Here is a 20,622-nt window from a genome sequence, read left to right as displayed (position 1 = left end):
ACCTTTTCAGGGGCGCTTGGGTGGCTCAGTCCTTAAGTGTCTGCCTTTGGCTCAGGTCATGGTAAATAAAATCTTTAAAGAAAAATCTTTTCAGACCGGGATAATTCTAATCCTTCTTAGTACAGTATAGTTCCAGGACTTACTTTAGACATTGCATCTCTTAGAAATCTTCGACTGTTTTTAGTTAAAAGACAGTTTTGAGAACCAAGACAGGGACCCCTAGTATATCATATAGAAAACATTCTACATTTTAATAAGGTTTAGCCTATATTGAGAGGATGTTTCTGTACATCCACATACGCATTTGGTATTTTGACTTGCCTTTAAACAGTGGCAAAATATACTTTGTTTTTGTGGCTCTGGTTCTTGAGTTTTTAAATCTACTTGTTCTTTTATGGACTTACCTAACAAAATTTAAGTTAGACCTTCTTATAATAAGAATGAAATACATTTGGGGTGCCTGGTGGCTCAGTTGGTTAAGCTACTGCCTTTGGCTCAGTCCCGCATTGGGCTCCCTGCTTAGCAGGGAGTCTGCTTCTCCCTCTGACCCTTCCCCCTTCATGTTCTCTCTCTTAAATAAATAAATAAAATCTTAAAAAAAAGAGAAAAGAATGGAATACATTTAAAAATATAATCAAGATGACCTAGAAGTTTTAACTAACCTGTGCTGTAGTTTTCTTTGGTGAAAGAAAAAAATAGGAACTTTCTACTACAGGAATTTGAGTCATTATGGGAATAAAAGGTTATTAACAAGGTGTAAAATATATTCTGAAATGTGTTAGGATACAGGGGATCCTGGACTAGAATTAATTATTTACTTTGGGGGTACCTGGGTGGCTCAGTTGGTTAAGTTTCTGCCTTTGGCTCAAGTTGTGATCCCAGGGTCCTGGGATCGATCCCTGCGTTGGGCTTTCTGCTTAGTGGAGAGCCTTCTTTTTTTTCCCTCTCCTTCTGCCCCCCCCCCCCCGCTTATGCGCTCATACGCTGTATTTCAAATAAATAAAATCTTTTTAAAAAATTATTTGACTCTGATTTCTTGAGCCTTTGGCTTAAATCCAGCTTGATTCAAAATGTAGCAATATAGCAAAAATAACTGTAGTACCTACCTCAACAAGTTTAGAGAATTAAATAAGTTAATATGTCAGTATGATGGATAATAAGTTAACACACTGACTAGCACATACTTAGGGCTCAGTAAGGGTTAATCATTTTAATTACTGAAAGATATTATCCTTATTATTTTACACTTTGTGATGGTGGCTCAGCCTGCAAAACTCCATGGAAAGTTAAGCTAAGCTCAGATTAATCATCTTTAGAATCATACCAGCTTCTGTATGAAGCTCTTTCAGTTAGGTGTATCAGCCAGCTCAATGCCAGACAAGCCCAAGTTTAATAATTCACAGTTATGAAGAAGAAACATACATTTTCCCCCAGAATAATTACATATTTTCTTCACTTTTTAAAAGTCATTGCTTTATGTGTGTGTGTGTGTGTGTGTATGTATATATAAAGAAGTAGGCTCCATATCCAATGTGGGGCTTGAACTCATGTCTTGAGACCAAGAGTCACATGCCGTACTGGCTGAGCCAGACAGGTCCCTTGAGTATTTTCTTCTTTTCAAAAATGCATATATACAGGGGCGCCTGGGTGACTCAGTTGTTAAGCGTCTGTCTTCGGCTCAGGGTGTGATCCCAGAGTCCTGGAATCGAGCCCCACGTCAGGCTCCTCCGCTGGGAGCCAGCTTCTTCCTCTCCCACTCCCCCTGCTTATGTTCACTCTCTTGCTGGCTGTCTCTCTCTGTCAAATAAATAAATAAAATCTTTTTTAAAAAATGCATATATACACATACACAATTTAAGCTCTCTATATGTGTTAAGATCTATCCAATCTTGGGATTTTGCCCCAGCATATATTCATTCTTTCGTGAGACCTATTCACAAGATTTTGACATCTTTAAAGGGAGAAATGTTTTATAGGCAAAAGAGTGTGTTCCATTTTAATCTCGTTATTGTTGTTTAAAGAAATGTGTTATATTAAAAATTCTCTGTTCTCTATATGTGCTCATATAAAGTATAAACTCAGTTTTGTTTCTTACCTGACTCATGAGATTATGTGTGTCTTACTAGGTCACCAAACGTGATGAGGATTCTTCTTTGATGCAGCTAAAAGAAGAATTTAGAACCTATGAAGCTCTGCGGCGAGAACATGACTCCCAGATAGTGCAAATTGCTATGGAAGCAGGCTTACGAATTGCACCAGACCAATGGTCCTCTTTGCTTTATGGAGACCAGTCTCACAAGTCTCATATGCAGTCAATTATTGACAAGGTAGACCCTTTTTTGTTCCTTAGTTCTTGGACTGATCTTGGAGTTTTGGTAATTCATAACTTAGTAATTTATTTAACAAATGTATGTTTAAGTCAATACTGTATGTCAGGCTCTTATAAATTGCATTATCTGTAGCTGAGTATCATAGCTTGTCAGGTAGTAATACCAGTTTGTTTATATAAGGGTTTTTTAAATTTAATGTATAATTGAAATCATTCATGAAAGATTTGATTAGTGTTACAGTCGTTTATCCAGGACATTCTGGCATTCTTTTGAGAGTCTTCCATCTCTATTATTGTTGCCTCTCTCCCTTGTTTTGTTCCCTGAGTTTTAATCATTGTATTAGTTAAACCTATTTTCTAAATGCCTTTATTGTCTTCCTATAACAGCCGTTCAGTGGTCTGGAGAATGTATACATTGAAGTTTCTTATGATTCTCAGCCATAGCAATTTCATGTAATAAGTTACCAATCATTCTAGGTTTGATCAAATTTTTTATAAACTTATTTCTACTCTATCTCTTCTTTGTTAGGATAAAAAGTTCACTAGAGTACACATGGTCAGGCTCCATTGTTTGTTGTTGGCTCTAAGTGCTGTATTTAATTCTATTAAAACTAGAGTAATCCTGTAATTGTCTTTGTTGTAATTCAACATGAAATAGATGAAAGTATAAAAAAAAGTCTTAAAGCACCATGTAAATATATATGTTATAATAGCATTAACTTTTACTATTTTACCTTAAATACTTATAACCAGAGAGATGATTATACTTTAGAGTCCACTCCCATTTAATTTAAAGAAATAAGATCAAGATGTAAGGGTAGATCAATATAATACTGTTTAGCACTTACTGAGAGTTTACTGGTGCCTGGTCATTGTAAATAATACATTTAATCTGTTCAATAACCCTGTATTGTCCCAGGGAGATAGATTAAGTACATTCCTCCACAATCACATTGGTAATCAGTGACAGGGCTGGATTTGAAGTTGGGTATACTGACTCTAGAATCCATGTTCTTAACCACCAAATCTTTCCAGACTATTCTCACTTTTTGTTATTCCCAAGATAGGATTATTTGAATGAGTAGTGTATTGATGTCAAAGGACAGTTGGGAAATGTAACTGCTTATTACATAATTTACAGTATAATGTATATTACTTGTTTTGTGCTATAAATCTTTTCTAGATACCTTTGCCCAAACTTTACCTGCAACTCCTAAGTCTGAAATTATGCAACTGAATGATTATAATGTATTGAAACTTTAGTAATGGTCTGTTAAAGGAGTAACTTTCTACCTCTGAAGAGAAACTTGGCTTGCTTTTGTAAAGATTCTGCAAGGAGGTTGACCTTTTTGTGTGGACTAGACTATATAATTTATCCTGTTAACAGTATCCTCACATCATGAGTTTAATATCCAGAGACCCTTAAAACAGACTGGTAAACTTTGCAGTGTATGTGGCATTTTATTATCTAGAGCAGTATAACTTTCTGTGGTCATGAAAATGTTCTATGTATGCACTGTCTAATATGGTGATCACTAGCCACCCACAGCTCTTAGCACCCAGAATGTGACTGTGCAACTGAAGAGCTACATTTTTATTTTATTTAGTTAATTTTAACCTAAAGAGCCACATATTGCTAATGGCTACTGTGTTGGACCTTACAGAGAATTTATTAAAAGTGATGTGAAAAAGCAATAATCATGCTAAATTAATGGACAAACATGAATTATCAGTTCACAAAGAAGAAATATATTTAATTGATAGAATTCAGCTCCAATAATAATTAAATGCACATTTAAAACTGACATTACAAATATTGCCTATTAAATTAGCAAAGGAGACATATTGCCATACATTGCTTATGGTTTATAAAATACATTATGAATCTTTTCAGAAACAATTTGTCAGTGAATAGAAACAAAATAGTCATGTCCTTTGATCTGATTTACTATTCCCAGGAACTTATTTTAAGGAAATAATCCAAACTTTCAAAAAGGTTATGAGTTCAAAAGTGTTAATAGCCACATTATTTATAAAGTAGAAAATAAGCAGATGGTTTAAAGAAGTTTATCTATCTCTCTGCTGAGAACATGGTTATATGGCCTTTAAAGTTAGTTATTTCAAGACAGATACTCTCTTCAGCTGATAAATAACAGTTTCTTTAAAAAAAATTCAGTGAAATATTTTTATTAAGTATCAGTGGGTATTGTCATTATATTAAACACTTTGAAATATTTCGTAATAAAAATGGTTAGCAATAGAAAAGTGCTTTTGTTATAATATTAATGATAACCCAGACCGTAAGTTTGAAAATGATTATACATGTAAAAAAAGCATGCAAAGATGAAAAAATTGAATAAAGGCATGTTAGCATTCTAATGGTAATTTTTCATGTTTTTTAAAATGTATGCTTTTTTTAAAAAGAATTGCCTTTTAAAGAGTGACCTTTTAGGGGAGAAAAATTCTCATCTATATTAATAAACTGCATAGAGAGCTAAATGTTTCTAAGTAAGAACCTTTAGTTACCATAACCTAATCATTTCCCCCCTATTAAAGGTCCTCTATGTAGGGCCTCTTAGGGGAGTTAATGTAAGAAAGCATGTCATTAATTAAGCTTTAGGAAAATACACAACCCAATAGCTTCCGAGAATCCCAAACCATTTTAAGATTCTTTCTGAGCTGGAATGGACTTTATTGAAATTATTCAGTTCGTATAGCGGATGAACTTCAGATTGAGTCTGTAAAGGTTATACCTGGTGTCATGATTTTAGGTCTCTAACAGAACTCAAACTCACTTTGAGTTCAGTTTCATTATTCTTGGTATTATATAGCATTATCTCTAGACTCCAAATTTCAATTATTTGGAAGCACTCCAAGAGCCAAACTAATGTAGTGCTCTAAGAACATAAGATGGAAAGAGTATACTTCCAAACTGAGGAATTGAGAAAGGTCTCACATTTGAGGAATGTGCCATCAGAAGGAAGAGAGTTTACAATCTGCCAAGCTATGAATGCAGGGAAGTACAGGATTTGCTCAGGCACCAATAATCCAGTCTGGCCAAAGCCTGGAATGTGTGGGAGGATAAAATTAAATGTAATAAATTGCAAAAATGATTGCAATATTGTAAATAATCTTTACTTTAAAAGGATTAGGTGGTTTTTGAAAGTTAATATTTATCTTTTTTAAGTTGCAGACCCCAGCCTCTTTTGCACAAAGTGTTCAGGAACTAACAATTGCTCTCCAGCGAACTGGAGATCCAGCAAATTTGAACCGACTAAGACCCCATTTGGAGCTATTGGCAAACATTGACCCTAGTCCAGGTAAATAAACCCAAGGGAAATTAATGGACTGTCTTATGTGTGCCTCAATGCTACTCAGTGATTCTTTTAATTATCTTTTGTTACATTCCTTGAGAATTTCCCAGAGTAGTTACTCCAGACCTTTTACACAGTATTTAAGCTTCTGGCCCCAGCCTTGTCCATCTATCTCTTTATTGCTTCAACCAATATTTATTTAAAACCTTTTTACTAGGGGCGCCTGGGTGGCACAGTCGTTAGGCGTCTGCGTTTGGCTCAGGGTGTGATCCTGGTGTTCTGGGATCGAGCCCCGCATCGGCCTCCTCCACTGGGAGCCTGCTTCTTTCTCTCCCACTCCCCCTGCCTATGTTCCCTCTCTCGCTGGCTGTCTCTCTCTCTGTCAAATAAATAAATAAAATCTTTAAAAAATAAAATAAAATAAAACCTTTTTACTGTACTGCTCACTTTACCAGGGAAATAGATTCATCTGGGATCCTTTGTGTTCTCTTTCTCACATCACCGAATTGTGCTGTATTTACTGTTCTCATCTGTTTTGACGAAACACAAGTTCTTTAATTTTTTCTATAGCCTATGTCCTTAGTTGCATTTTCTTGGTCCCATTTTTTTTCCTTCTCTGTGATGATAATGTCTCATTCATCAAGTATCCACTCTTGCATATCTTTACGTTGCCAACCCTTTTTTGCTCCTTCCCCTTGACCAGAAAATCACCCAACCTTCATTTTTCACATCTAAGGTATTTTAGATTGTGTCCTGTTGCTGTCCCTGTGTTTTATTCCTGCTCCTGAGCTAAAATTCTCCTAACATTCACAAGTAATTTCCTTGTTTTGAATTCCAGAGGCAGCTTCTCAGTCCTCAGATTACTTGATTTCTCTTTAGCATTTGATAATGTTGTCAACTAATTCCTCATTATAGAAACTCTCCTCATACCTTATCTTTCTGTACTCTCATAGTTTCCTTCTGTCTTGTCTAAATGCTGCTTCTGTCTTATTTTGACCACTCTTCCCTCTCTGCCCACTAAGGAGTAGGCCAGTTGTGTTCTTGGAATTTTGTTTTCTTTGCATTCTGTTGATTATGGTCATTCATTCCCAGCACTGGGTATTACTCTCTGCAGAAAATATACTCCCAAATATCTCTATCATTGTTATCTCTTCATCACTCCAGACTTCCTATCCCAAATGCTTTCTGAAATTCTTCATCATCTCCTCTGTGTTCTTCAAAGCAAATTCTTCTTCACTTGATAGCAGCTCTTCTTCCTGTGCTCTCTGTTAAAGGACCTCATTGTCTGAGGTATCTACCCTTAAAACCTGAGTCTTTTGTCTTAGCTCATATCTTTTCCTTTTACTTGCTCTACATACCATTTCAGACAACAGGATCTGTCTGTTCTTTCACAATATCCCTCTATCCCATGCTGGTTAATACTGCATTGGTGAGGGCCTTATTCTTTTTCCTGAGACTGGATGCCTTCCATTTTCCTCTACTCTTAATTTTTTCAGTCCAGTCCACTTCCTGCTGCAAATAAATCACATCTCTGATTTTATTTCTGTGCTCATAACCTTTCAGTGACACCGCATTACTTATTGAATAAGGTTTGGAACTCTTGGCATTTGGGGCCCTCTAATTTTTATTTTTTTTATCAATCTACCTTTATAGAATTTACTGTAAATGGGATGCCTGGGTGGCTCAGTCAGTTAAGCATCTGCGTTCAGCTCAAGTTGTGATCTTAGAGTCCTGGGATCAAGCCTGCTTTGGGCTCCCTGCTCAGCGGGGAGCCTGCTTCTCCTTCTCCCTCTGCTGCTCCCCCTGCTTGTGCTCTCTCTCTGCCTTTCTCTCTCTCTCAAATAAACACAATCTCTTTTTTTAATTACTTAATTAAATTACTTAATCAAACAAGGTCGGATATATTCCTAGAACATAGTCATTTTTCTTTTTTCACTGTTGTGCTTTGCTCATTCTGAGCAATTAAAAGAGCACTTCCACAAGTTCACCACCCCATCAGTCACCAACCTATTTATCTGTATCTGTGCCAATATATTCTGTCCTTGTGTAACAGTGGATAAACTGTACCTCTGAGCTAAGGCCTGTCTCCCTTCTCATGTTCCTAATATCATCTTGTCAAGTATCCTGTATTTCTTATATCATCAGGTTTCCTTCTCTACTGGAGTATTTCTGTCAACATACAAACATCCTATTACTCCTGTCAATATAACCTACTTGGACAGCATTTGCCATCTACCTATTACTCTGTTTTTCTCCTTTTAAAAAAAAAACAAAAACCAAAACATGCTCTTGAACTCACTCCAGTCAGGCATTTATCTCTGCTGTTCAACCAAAACTGTTTTGTCAGGGTCACAGGTTACTTCCATGTAGTTAATTCCAGACATCAGTTCTTGGTTCTCATTTTATTTGACCTGTTTGCAGCATTTAATGTTGTTCACTTTCTGATCCTCTTAACACTTTCTTCATTTGGCTTCCAGGCCACCACATTTTCTAGTTTCCTTCTCATTTTTTTGGAACCTCCTCTGAACCTCCTTTGCTAATTTCTCATCTCCATAGCCTCTCACTTTTTGATTGCTCTGAGAGTTTAATAAATGTATCCCTTTTCTAATACACATTCCCTAGATAATATCATCTAGTCTCATACCTTTAAATATTTATATCACTCACAAATTTACTATATTTCATCAGTTCTGACGCCCACATTTCTTTCAATCTTAACATTTCTGAAATTGGGATGCATCTATGTAAGTAATGACATGTAATTTAATCAACAATCTTATTTTGGTGGCACATGAAATAATGGTGTGTGTTGCAATTGATTTAGAAGTCTGTGAAACATGTAGTAAGTATATCTAGCCCAAACCTTCTTCCTGAATTCTTTTGTATATCCGCCTGCCTGCTCAACATCCAGCAGGCCTACTTGAATATGTAGTAAGAATTCCAAACTTAGGGGCACCTGGGTGGCTCAGATGGTTAAGTGTTTGGCTTCGGCTCAGGTCATGATCTCCAGGTCCTGGACTCGAGCCCCACGTTGGGCTCCCAGCTCAGCGGGGAGTCTGCTTCTCCTTCTCCCTCTGCCTCTACCCCTGCTTGTCCTCTCTCTGCCTCTCTCTCTCTCTCTCTCAAATGAATAAATTAAAAGAATCTTAAAAAAAAACAAAAAGGATTTCAAACTTAATCTGTCCAACAGTGAGTTCCAAGCACCACCCTCACTCCACCTCCCATTCCTTTTAGTGGCAACTTCATTACCTCAGTCTAAGCACCTTGGAGACTTCTTCAGCTCTTTTCACATTTTGTACATTTGATCCACCAGCATACCCTGTAGGCCCTTCCCTTTAAAATCCATCTATAGAATCCCTCTGCTTGTCACCTTCACTGCTACCATCTTCATCTCTCTTCAGGGATTACAGAATAGCCTCCAATTGTTCGTCTGGTTTTAGCATAGGAGCTAGAGTGATCCTGTTACCCGTCTGTTCAAAAATTCTCCAGAACTGGTTGAGCTCTGTGTTGGCTCCACACTCAGCACGGAGTCGGCTTCAGATTCTACCCCTCTCCCTGCTCGCATACACATGTGCACTCTGACTTGCCTGCTCTCTAAAAATTAATAAATAAAATCTTAAAAAATCTCCAGGGGCGCCTGGGTGGCTCAGTTGGTTGAGCATCTGCCTTTGGGTCAGGTCATAATCCCCAGGTTCTGGGGTTGGGCCCCACGTCCAGCTCCCTGCTTGGTGGGGAGTCTGCTTCTCCCTCTCCCTCTGCCCGCTGCTCCTGCTGCTTGTATGTGTGCATGCGCTCGCTCGCTCTCTCTCTCTGTCAAATAAATAAATAAATATCTTTTAAAAAAAATCTCCAGTGCTTTCCATTGTTCAGTAAAATCAAAAATCTTTCCCGTGACTTACCAAGCCTCACATTATCTGGGATTCTTTACCTCTTTCTAAGCTTATCTCCCATTCTTTTCCACCTAATTCATTTCTTTCCAGTTTCACCTCTGTGGAACGTGCCAGGCATACTTTCACATCAGGGCCTTTCCACTTATTCTTTTCCTAGAGCATTTTTGTCCTAATATATCCACAAGGCACACTCATCCCCTTTTTTCAGGTCTTTAATCAGATATAACCTCCTCAAGGAGACATTCTCAGGCCACCCAGTCTAAAATTTTATACATACCCTTTGCTCCATTGATTCAAGTCCTCATTATCTAAATTGTTTATATTTCTATTATCTTATTTATTGTCTGTCTCCTCTCCTTGGATATAGTGGTTTTTTGTCTTGATCACTTTTGCTTCCCTAGCAACTAGAGCAATACCTGGGACTCAGTAGGTGTTCCAGACAATACTTTTTTGTATGACTGTTCTTGTCACCTTCTCTGTATCTTCATTTTTTCCCAAGTGAAACTCCATGTGTCCTTCAAAGCCTCATTCACAGCCATTGCCTAGAAGTCTTTCAGAATGTCTCCAACAGGAAGTCATCTCTATATTTGTGTTCTCACTTCTTTTTATATTTTCTCTTAGAGAACATTTCATATTTGTGGTGAACTTTTCCTTTATAAAATCTCAGCACTGGCACTGGACAAATATTAAATGAAGAGGATATATAGCAGAGTTGCTTTATATAGTGACTCTTCTATTAAAACTTTTTTTTTAAGATTTTATTTATTTATTTGACAGAGAGAGGCAGCGAGAGAGGGAACACAAGCAGGGGGAGTGGGAGAGGAAGAAGCAGGCTCCCAGCGGAGCAGGGAGCTTGATACGGGGCTCGATCCCAGGATCCTGGTATCACACCCTGGGCCGAAGGTAGATGTTTAACGACTGAGCCACCCAGGCGCCCCTGTTAAAACTTTTTAAACACACTGTTTACCAATACTTGATTTATGCAGAATTTCAAAATGGACATTACAAATTGGCTAGTTCACAGTGAAGTTTTGTTTGGCCCACACAGTGGTGGTCTGCACAATATTCTAAATTGTTTAGGTAAAACTTAAAACTGGATAATTTTACATGAAAATCTCAAATTTTAGTTTTCTCTGGGAAACAGCAGTGTATCTGGAGTTCCAGCCTTGCATCGTCACATAACAGCAATCAGCTAAAGTTGAATAGTGACCATAACCTTAAATACTCTCCAGTTCAGCACAGTCTGTCTCTGTGTTGTCATTCCCAACACTGAGTGTCTACTGGTGGTTGCCATTTATTGTCTGGCCTGCTTAATTTCTTTATGTTACCTCCCCTGTCTCTGTAGTTATTTTAGTTTATAATCCATTCCTTAAAATGATGTTCAGGTGAATACGTTATTACCTAAAAAGTTGTGTGAAGCCTAACTTTTTATTTCACTGAAGGGCTGACACTAACTCTTTTATTAGTTTAGTTTTGGGCAAAATATTAAATAATATCTTTTTAATTTGTTGTGTAGATGCTCCTCCTCCTACTTGGGAGCAGCTAGAAAACGGGCTGGTTGCTGTGCGGACCGTGGTACATGGGCTAGTAGACTATATCCAGAACCATAGCAAAAAGGGAGCAGATCAACAGCAGGTAAGGGGGAAGTTGGGAGTGTAGAAGTAAGCCACTGCGGAGGCTATGACTGCTACAAACACAACCAACAAGGTGACGTGAATATTTTGAGACTCTGACTGTAGAAACTCTAAATTAGTTTAACATGGCTTACAGCCAGTTTAATGGATTCGTGTAGTAATTTTATCTGGCAACAGTGGAACTAAATAATCCTGTCGATCTGTTGTTGTACTGGAGTCATTTTTCACATTGGATATATAGCAGCATTTGATTCTGTGCTAAACGTTCTATGTTAAATAAAATGATTCTCTTTGGTTACTGTTACATTTAGTTTGACAATATATATCACTTTTCAATGCTGTATCTGTCCAGTACTGTTCACATATTTGTAAATGCTTTTTCTGTAGTAGTAGTTTAACATTTTTCATTCATATAATGTCTGTTGTGCAAGCGGGCCAAATTTTCTTCAGATACTTTTAAATGAAGTATATGGCAGGAAAATGTAATAGTTTGTGTTATGGCTATTTTTCATTTTATTCCCAATAATTTTATTTTGCCCTCAGGATTTATGTTAGATTCACTAGATCTTTCATTTTGCAATAGTAAGCTTGTGAAATTAAAACCTTACTCATTTATCTGGTTCAGGTAAATATTAATAGATTATTCAATTTTTTTTTTCTTTGAGAGGCAAAAAACATTAAAAGTATCCTGCTGAGTAGGGGACACCTGGCTGACTTGGTAGAGCATGCAACTCTGGATCTCAGAGTTGTGAGTTTGAGCTCCCATGTTGGGTGTAGAGAGTACTTAAAAATAAAATCTTTATTTAAAAAAGTATCCTGAGTAGAATAATATGGATACAGTTTTCCTAAATAAACTAAGCATAGACCAAACTTTATCATAAGAAATAAAAGATTAAAAACTTATTTTTAACTCCATGTTCTATTAGACATCATGAAGAATGTAACAATAATAAGATTAATCTTCTAAGTTCTGGTGATAGGTGATAAAATGCATCAGATTTCATTTAGTTTAGTGGTATTTTAAGTCCTCGATATGTTTTCTGCATATCGAGAATTGGTTACAGCATATTTTTCGTTATAGAGCCTATTGTAGATTCATGTTGTGTCATAGGAAAACCTAACTGTAAGTACAGTTATACTAAACATTGTCCAAAACAAATATTAGAACACATATTAAACATTGGAAAGCCCTAAACTCCAGTGGCTTATTTGTCCATTATAAACCTGGAAAGAAAATAATAAAGCCGTCATCAGATTTAATCTAGGATTTATATGATGCTACATGTTTGAGAGTTAATGCCAACAGATCAAAAAATCAGGATGCCATTCTTTATAAATAATTTATTTTTGGACTCTGAGACTTCAGACAGAATGGCTTTCTAACACTTCTGCTCTGGGCAGTCTAGATAATTGTGTGAGTTAGTTTGAATCAGTGTCTAATGTTTCAACTTTGGTCTCAGCCTCCACAGCATAGCAAATACAAAACATACATGTGTCGAGATATGAAGCAGAGAGGAGGATGCCCTCGTGGGGCCAGCTGTACGTTTGCACACTCACAGGAGGAACTGGAGAAGTAAGTGAAAGTTACTAAACTCAACCTTCTAATAACTTGTTATGAAATAAGGTAGTTACTAAGTAGAATACTTTGCCACTGTTAGGAAACAGAAAAGGAGTAGTTGCCTTCTCTTTAATGAATGGGAAATGTTTAGAAAGTAATACAGATTAAAAAAAAAAAAAACTGAAGCAGTTTCTTCAGCTTTCATTATATCGTGCCCACAAATAGGAAACTAAATATAGAAGTGAATCATTTGCACTACCAAAAAAAATTAAAACTCTAAAAATTCTCATCAATTTTAACTAATTGAATAATGTATTTCCAATTGAAAAATTTGCCCTTTGCTCTATTCACGAAATTATTTTATTGCCCGGCGTAACTTCACAGATTCTTTTAAATTCTTTTAAATTTTGAGGATCAGATAATTCCAATGATGTTAAATTTTCCAGCACATAGTAGAAAGAAAAGAAAACTACTTAATTTTTTTTATAAAGTCAGTGTAACATTGCCACTAAACTTGACAAAGATAGCACAATTAAAGAAAATACAAATCCATCTCACATATTAATATTTTAAAAATCCCAAATATTAAAATTCAGTAATACATTAAAGTAGACACCATGAGGTGCAAAGGTAACACAAAATAATTACTTCACGGTTAGAGAAGAAATACCATGTGATTACATGCGAAGATGCCAAACGGCATTTGAGTAAAATCAAATGTCCATAATAGACCAAAATTCTTTAATAGAAGAAAGCTGTCATGGGGCGCCTGGGTGGCTCAGATGGTTAAGTGTCTGCCTTCGGCTCAGGTCATGATCCCAGGGCCCTGGCATCGGCCCGCATCAGGCTCCCAGCTTAGTGGGGGGAGCCTGCTTTTCCCTCTACCTCTACTGTTTGCCCTGCTTATGCTCTCTCATTCTGTCAAATACATAAATAAAATAAAAAAAAAAAAAAAAGAAAGCTATCATAGACAGTTTCTCAACATAATTGTATGTCAAAAGCTAGTATGATAGCATGATGCTCGATTAGTAAAATATTAGATTCAGTCTCATTGAAGTTGACAGGCAAAATTTAGTAGTGGTGAGACTATTATTGAACATTCTGGGAGCGGTAGCCACTGTACATAACCAAAGAATAAAATTGTCATAAAACCATTACATGTAAAAACTCAAGAAGTACTGAAACAAAAGAAATGAAAATTTTAGCAAATGAATGAATTTAGAGCAATGAATTACTCTCATATAAACTAAAAAGGGAAATATAACCAGTTAAAAAGCAAAGGAAATTAAAGATCTCTTTGGCATTACCACCAACAACAAAAAAGATAAATACCAAATAATAAACTAATAAGAATTATTGAGGATTGAATTAGTAAGCTACCCTCGCACGTAAGATAAGAATTGAATAAATGAAGAAGCCGTACAGTGTTCTTGGAAAAGACTCACCATTATATAGGTTTTATCTTTTCTTTAACAGTAAATTCAGTGAAATCTTAAGTAGAATCTTAACATGATAATTGTTAAGACCTAACAAAATCATTCACTGGGAAAGTAAATATGTATAAATGGCCAGAAAATTTCCGAAAAGGTAAGTTTTCCACGAACTAGACTAACAACTATTAAGGTGTATTGCGAGCTGCAGTGCACACACAGACTGTGGTATTAGCATAAGAACAGATAATTCAGGGTGCCAGAGCCTGCCTTCAGCTCAGGTCATGATCCCAGCGTTCTGGGATGGAGCCCCGCATGGGGCTCCCTGCTCAGCGGGAAGCCTGCCTCTCCGTCTCCCACTCCCCTGCTTGTGTTCCCTCTCTCGCTGCCTCTCTCTGTCAAATAAATAAAATCTTAAAAAAAAACAAAAAAAAAACAAACAGATCAATGAAGTACAACGGAAAATCTAGAAAGAATGCCGGACACAGTAGGAACTGAGTGTTTGTGCTGAAGGTGGCATTTCACATCAGTAACGAAGGTGACATTGAAACAACTGCTATCCATTTGAAAAATAATTAGAACTCAATTCTTACCTTTATATCAGAACGAATTATAAATGTATTAGAGGTTTAAATCTTTAAGAAGGAAACTGTACTTAGAGATCTTTCCTGTTGTTACTTAATCTTATAATAGGAAAGAATTTTTGAAAGACAACCCAGCATCCGTAAAGGAGATTGATAAATATGATTACATAAAAAATCTTAAGCTATGGCCCAAACACCACAATTAAAAAAAAAAAAAAGATTGGTGGGGAAATGACATCCAGAGGACTGACATCCCTAATATAAAATGAGTCACTACAAATCTGTAAGGAGAAGAACCAGTAAATATATGGATCATGAACATATAGGCAATTCACAGAAGAATACTAAAAAAAAAACCATGTAAAACAATGTCAGCTTCATTGATTGTTAAGTACAAATTAAAACAAAATGATATTTTGGGGGGCACCTGTGTGGCTCAGTCGATGAAGCGTAGGATGCTTGGTTTCTGCTCGTGATTTCAGGGTCCTCAGGTGGAGGGGGGCGGGGTGTCAGGCTCCCCGCTCTGCCAGAGTCTGTTTATCCCTTCACCCCACCCCCGTGCATGCGTGTGCATGTGTGTTGTGCACTCCCTCCCTAAATAAAATCTTTTTGAAAAATGATACTTTAAACTAGCAAATTAAGAGAGACTGTGATACTACCCAGTGTTTGATGAGATAATGGAAAAAGACATTTCTCGTATTATCATTAGGAGTTATAATAGTTTTAGAGCATTATAACCGTTTCCAGTGTTCATACATTAGACTTATAGTTCTGCTTCTGGTTAGTCACTTAGTCACACAAAGGTGCAAGTACGTGTACATAAGCATCTGTTACTACATTGTTTTAATAGCAAAAAACTAGATACAACCTAAAATGTACTGACATAAAGGAATATCCAAGTTACAAAGTAGAAGGAAAGTTATTAAGCAGTCATATACAACCCTATTTCTGTTAATAATAGTTTTACATACATATTAATATTAAGGCAGGGTATGGAGGGAAGAATCCGTATGATTATGTACCAAACTGTTAACAGTGATTATACCTGAGGAGTAGTGTCTCCTCTCTGCCCCTCTGCAATTTGTCAAATATGGGAAACATTCGGAAAAATAGCATTATTCTTATGGGGGTTTGTCTTTGAGATTTTTTTATTATTATTATTTTTTAAATAATTCTTTTTTTTTTTTTTTAAGATTTTATTTATTTGACAGCGATAGAGACAGCCAGCGAGAGAGGGAACACAGGCAGGGGGAGTGGGAGAGGAAGAAGCAGGCTCATAGCGGAGGAGCCTGATGTGGTGCTCGATCCCATAACACCGGGATCACGCCCTGAGCCGAAGGCAGACAGACGCCTAACCGCTGTGCCACCCAGGCGCCCCTGAGATTATTTTTTAAAGTGTCCTAGCTGGTGTAAATAGATTCGCTTTCACTGTTGAGGAACAAGGGTCCTAGAGTCGGATGGCTTAATATTTTTCTTTTGGTTAAATTTAGAATCTACATGCCTTTTAGACTCAATGTCTGTTTAAATTTAGGCATTATTCTATATTGTTTATATTAATCCATTTTTAAAATAATTCCAGTTTTGTGTAGGCACACATAGCATCAGCATCTCTGAATCATATCTGATACAAATTACTACTCTTAATTTAAAAATTTTAACAGAATAAATGGTAAATTTTCTCTGCACACTGGCTTTTTGTTTTATTGTTAATTTATAATATAGGCTGACTGTATGCCAAGGCATTCGAGGGAAAGCTAATGTAAGATATTTTGGAAACAATCTTCTAAAGATTTTTCTACCCCCTCCAATGTTTCAGAAACAGAAATTACAATAAAAGTAAGTTAAAATGCAAATATTAATTAGCATGATTTGCAATGTTGCAAATACTCATTATAAGGAATTTTATACTTAGTTTGTTGCCTGAGATTTTATCTCAGATTTTATCTACACACACAAGTTTTCAAGTTGGTAGCTATAGCCAGTGTTTCAAGAGAATTTCTAGAAAGTAATGTTCTTAGTATCTTTTCCTTTGTATCTGTTTCTCAAATACATTTTAGTTCTTGGTTTTCCTTTTATAATTTTGGCTTTTGGTGTGTGACTTTGCTTTCTATATAGGTTTCGTAAAATGAACAAACGCCTAGTTCCCAGAAGACCCCTGAGTGCCTCTTTGGGTCAGCTTAATGAGGTGGGCCTGCCTTCAGCATCTGTCCTTCCAGATGAAGGTGCAGTGGATCTGCCTAGCAGAAAAACCCCTGCTCTGCCAAATGGAATTGTGTCAGCAGGGAATACAGTAACACAGCTGATTCCACGAGGGACAGACGCCACCTACGATTCTAGTCTGAAACCGGGAAAGATAGATCATCTGAGCAGTAGTGCCCCTGGATCTCCTCCTGACCTGTACGTCATTTTTCCTAACTTTTATTTAAAGTTTCTCCTTTACAAACAAAGTAGAGGGAAGAAAGAATAATCAATGCTTTTTTTAAAAAAAAGAAAAACAAATACTTCATTTTTGGCTTTATTTTATTTTTTATTTCCTGTGCTAGTGATTTTTAAGAAGCAGCGTAAGTGAAATAAGATCAAAGCTTATGAAATTTGTAGAAGAAAGGACTATTGGGGGGAAAAGTTTCCCAAATTAAGGCTTTAAAAAAAAAAAAAAAAACATATAGCAGTTGGTGTATATTAGAAGTATTTTCGAGACCTTAAACTTGACTTGTAGAATCTTACTCCTTTAGGCTAGAATCTGTCCCTAAGAGTATTTCTGCCTTACCTGTGAATCCACATCCTGTACCTCCAAGGGGGCCGACAGACTTGCCTCCTATGCCAGTCACCAAACCACTGCAGATGGTACCACGAGGCTCTCAGTTATATCCAGCACAACAGACAGATGTTTACTATCAGGATCCTCGAGGAGCTGCTCCACCATTTGAACCAGCACCTTATCAGCAGGGTAATGATCTTTTATTTATGTTGCTGTCTTTTCTTAGGAGTTAAGAGAACAGTTCCAAGAAAGAGTGATCATATTTGCAGCAGCCTCAAGGAAAATAAATGCATTTATGTAATACTTCGGAAAAAGAGATTTCATGATCAACTAAATAGTATAGCATAAGTAAATTAACAGAGGTATATAAAGCAAACTGCCCATCACTGAGCTAGTTGTGTATTAAATATGCGCATATATATTTATGGAAATAACAAGTCACCCAAGTAGACAGTAGAAATTTGCTTAACTAAGGCAATATATATATTCCTTACCAAAATTTTCTTTGAGCATGAAAAAGAATTTAATGTTACAGTGGGTATAAATTACACACAGTATGCTTTTCTTGCTTTCATTTATCACCTTATATTTTTGGGGGACCCTGTAATATATATGAAAAAATGCAGCATACATACTGTAGAGAGTTAATAGTGTAGAATCAATATTAGTAAAGAAATGGGGCGCCTGGGTGGCACAGCGGTTAAGCGTCTGCCTTCGGCTCAGGGCGTGATCCTGGTGTGATGGGATCGAGCCCCACATCAGGCTCCTCCGCTATGAGCCTGCTTCTTCCTCTCCCACTCCCCCTGCTTGTGTTCCCTCTCTCGCTGGCTGTCTCTATCCTGTCGAATAAATAAATAAAATCTTTAAAAAAAAAAAACAAAAAAAATATTAGTAAAGAAATAGTATGAGTTTACATACGTTGTATATGTGTGTGCATATATGTCTGTTAAAAAGTAAGCATTCAGTTGTGGTTAGTATTAATGTGGTAGAGATTAACTGCAAGACTCAAGGGAGATCACGGAGAACTTGAGGAATCAAAAAGATGTTATGAAGGAATGCCCTAAATAGAAATATGGGAATAAAAAGATAGATTTATGAATGGATTGCAAAGATTACAGTCTAGTGTAGAGGAGTGAGGGGACTATTGTTGGATTAGTGTGGTGGGAAAGAAGAAGAAGGGATTTGAGAAAATAGTCAAATTTGAAAAAATTAGCCAGCTTTAATGATGATATTAGGTATGGAAAGTGAAGAAGTGGGGATGACTGAGGCTTCACATATACAATTCCTGTGAAAAATAGGAACACTGATTTTTTAAAGTGTTGGATCTCTGTCAGAGACCCTCTGGTGCTATTATTTTTTTAAACTGGAGTAGATTAAAGGTGTTCTCCATTTCCTTTTCCCGAAGCTGTCTTAATTTTGAATCAGAAATGTCTTCTCTGCTATCAAAGGAAGAGCTTTTAAATTGGTATGGCATTATTAATACATGTAAAAATACGATGGTTTTTTGGATCTTCCTTTGGGCCATCCACCACAGGAAAAATTGAGCTACTTTTGTTAGAGTGACCTTAAATACACTGTATCAGTCAAGGTCCAGTGGCAGAGATCAGAAATCGTCTTGCTGTATTAAGCAGAAAGAGGTTTAATGCAGGGAGTTTAGGTGCCTACAGAATCAGTGGAAGTACTGCAAAGGCAGGCTTAAGCTAGGCCTCCAGGAGTGAGTCCCAGAAGTAGCTGCTGTTACTAGTGAGGAAGGGGGGGGGCGGGCCCTGGGTGGCTCAGTCAGTTAAGCATCTGCCTTCGGCTCAGGTCATGATTCCCAGGGTCTTAGAATTAAGTCCCACATCGGGCTCCCTGCTCAGGCGGGAGCCTGCTTCTCTCTCTCTCTCTCTCTCTCTGCCTCTCCCCCAGCTTGTGCACTCACTGGCTCGCTCTCTCTCTCTCAAATAAATAAAATCTTAAAAAAAAAAAAAAGGAAGCAGTAGAAATAGAAAGCGTGGGCCTGTCTATGCTCTGGGATCACATCACTTGAGGCCAAAGTCTGAAAATTGGGAAGCTACTTCTGCAACTGGTGTCTCCAGAACTCCAGAGCTGTGCAGCAGCTCCTAGCGCTGCAGCAGCAGACCCGTGTGTGCCGCATTCCTTTCTTGTTAACTCCATTTCCCATTCAGAATTCGCGCAAGGGATCTGTAGAAACTGAATTTCAGGGAAATGTAGTCTTCTGCTTTCCATGTTTGCATTGCATTAAGGCACACCAGAAAGATGGTCAGACAACTGAGAGAGCCAATCTACTGTCATGGATTGTCAATAGATTCGTTTTATCAATGACTTTTAAGGATTAAGGTTAATTTTTGCCTATTTTTCATAAAGCTAACCTGACTACATAAGCAGAGGGGAAAACATGTAAAGAAATGAGTGGATTATTAATTGTTTAGTGTTGAAGTATATTAAAAGGAAAATATAGAAAAATAGATTGGCTTATTGTTGCTTTTGGTTCCTTTTTTGTATTGTACAGGTATGTACTATACTACACCACCACAGTGTGTATCTCGTTTTGTCAGACCTCCACCATCTGCTCCTGAACCTGGTCCTCCCTACTTGGATCATTATCCACCATATCTCCAAGATCGTGTAGTAAACTCTCAGTATGGCACACAGCCACAACAGTACCCACCTATGTACCCACCACACTATGATGGCCGCCGAGTATACCCTGCTCAGTCTTACGCAAGAGAGGAGATTTTCCGAGAAAGCCCTATACCCATTGAGATTCCACCTGCAGCAGTACCATCCTATGTACCAGACTCCAGAGAAAGATACCAGCAGATGGAGGGTTACTATCCCGTGGCTCCTCATCCAGCTCAGATCAGACCTTCGTACATGAGAGTATGCTGGGTTTTTTTTCTTATTATACCGTTTAATTTGATTATTGGTTGCAGTGATTTACCTTTTTGCCATGGTAGTAACCCTTTGATCAATTCTTTTTTATGAGAAAGCTTCCCCCCTCCTTTTTTCTCATCTTTTCATGATTTGGTTAGGGTTGATTTTTTGTTTTGGGGTTTTTTAACTATTAAAGGGAAAAAAATCCCACCCCACTCCCACTAACCCTTCTTAGTTTCTGAACTTGA

At 37.2% G+C, this 20,622-nt stretch overlaps 1 protein-coding gene across 5 annotated transcripts in view; it reads left to right on the top strand.

Moving 5' to 3' along the window:
- Nucleotides 1–20,622, top strand: part of RC3H1 (ring finger and CCCH-type domains 1) — an 83,324-nt gene that overhangs the window by 42,295 nt on the left and 20,407 nt on the right. For all 5 annotated transcript variants that reach the window (XM_048225321.2, XM_048225320.2, XM_048225319.2 and 2 more), the window contains exons 6-12: nucleotides 2,127–2,327; nucleotides 5,517–5,649; nucleotides 11,050–11,168; nucleotides 12,628–12,740; nucleotides 16,855–17,136; nucleotides 17,472–17,686; nucleotides 20,010–20,380. In XM_048225321.2, the coding sequence (XP_048081278.2) occupies nucleotides 2,127–2,327; nucleotides 5,517–5,649; nucleotides 11,050–11,168; nucleotides 12,628–12,740; nucleotides 16,855–17,136; nucleotides 17,472–17,686; nucleotides 20,010–20,380 (1,434 nt within the window). The remainder of the gene's footprint in view (nucleotides 1–2,126; nucleotides 2,328–5,516; nucleotides 5,650–11,049; nucleotides 11,169–12,627; nucleotides 12,741–16,854; nucleotides 17,137–17,471; nucleotides 17,687–20,009; nucleotides 20,381–20,622) is intronic.

Source organism: Ursus arctos, unplaced genomic scaffold (genome assembly GCF_023065955.2).
Source record: "Ursus arctos isolate Adak ecotype North America unplaced genomic scaffold, UrsArc2.0 scaffold_2, whole genome shotgun sequence".
NCBI lineage: Eukaryota > Metazoa > Chordata > Mammalia > Carnivora > Ursidae > Ursus > Ursus arctos.
Note: the sequence above shows the minus strand (reverse complement) of the source record. Positions and strands in the feature narration are given on the sequence as shown.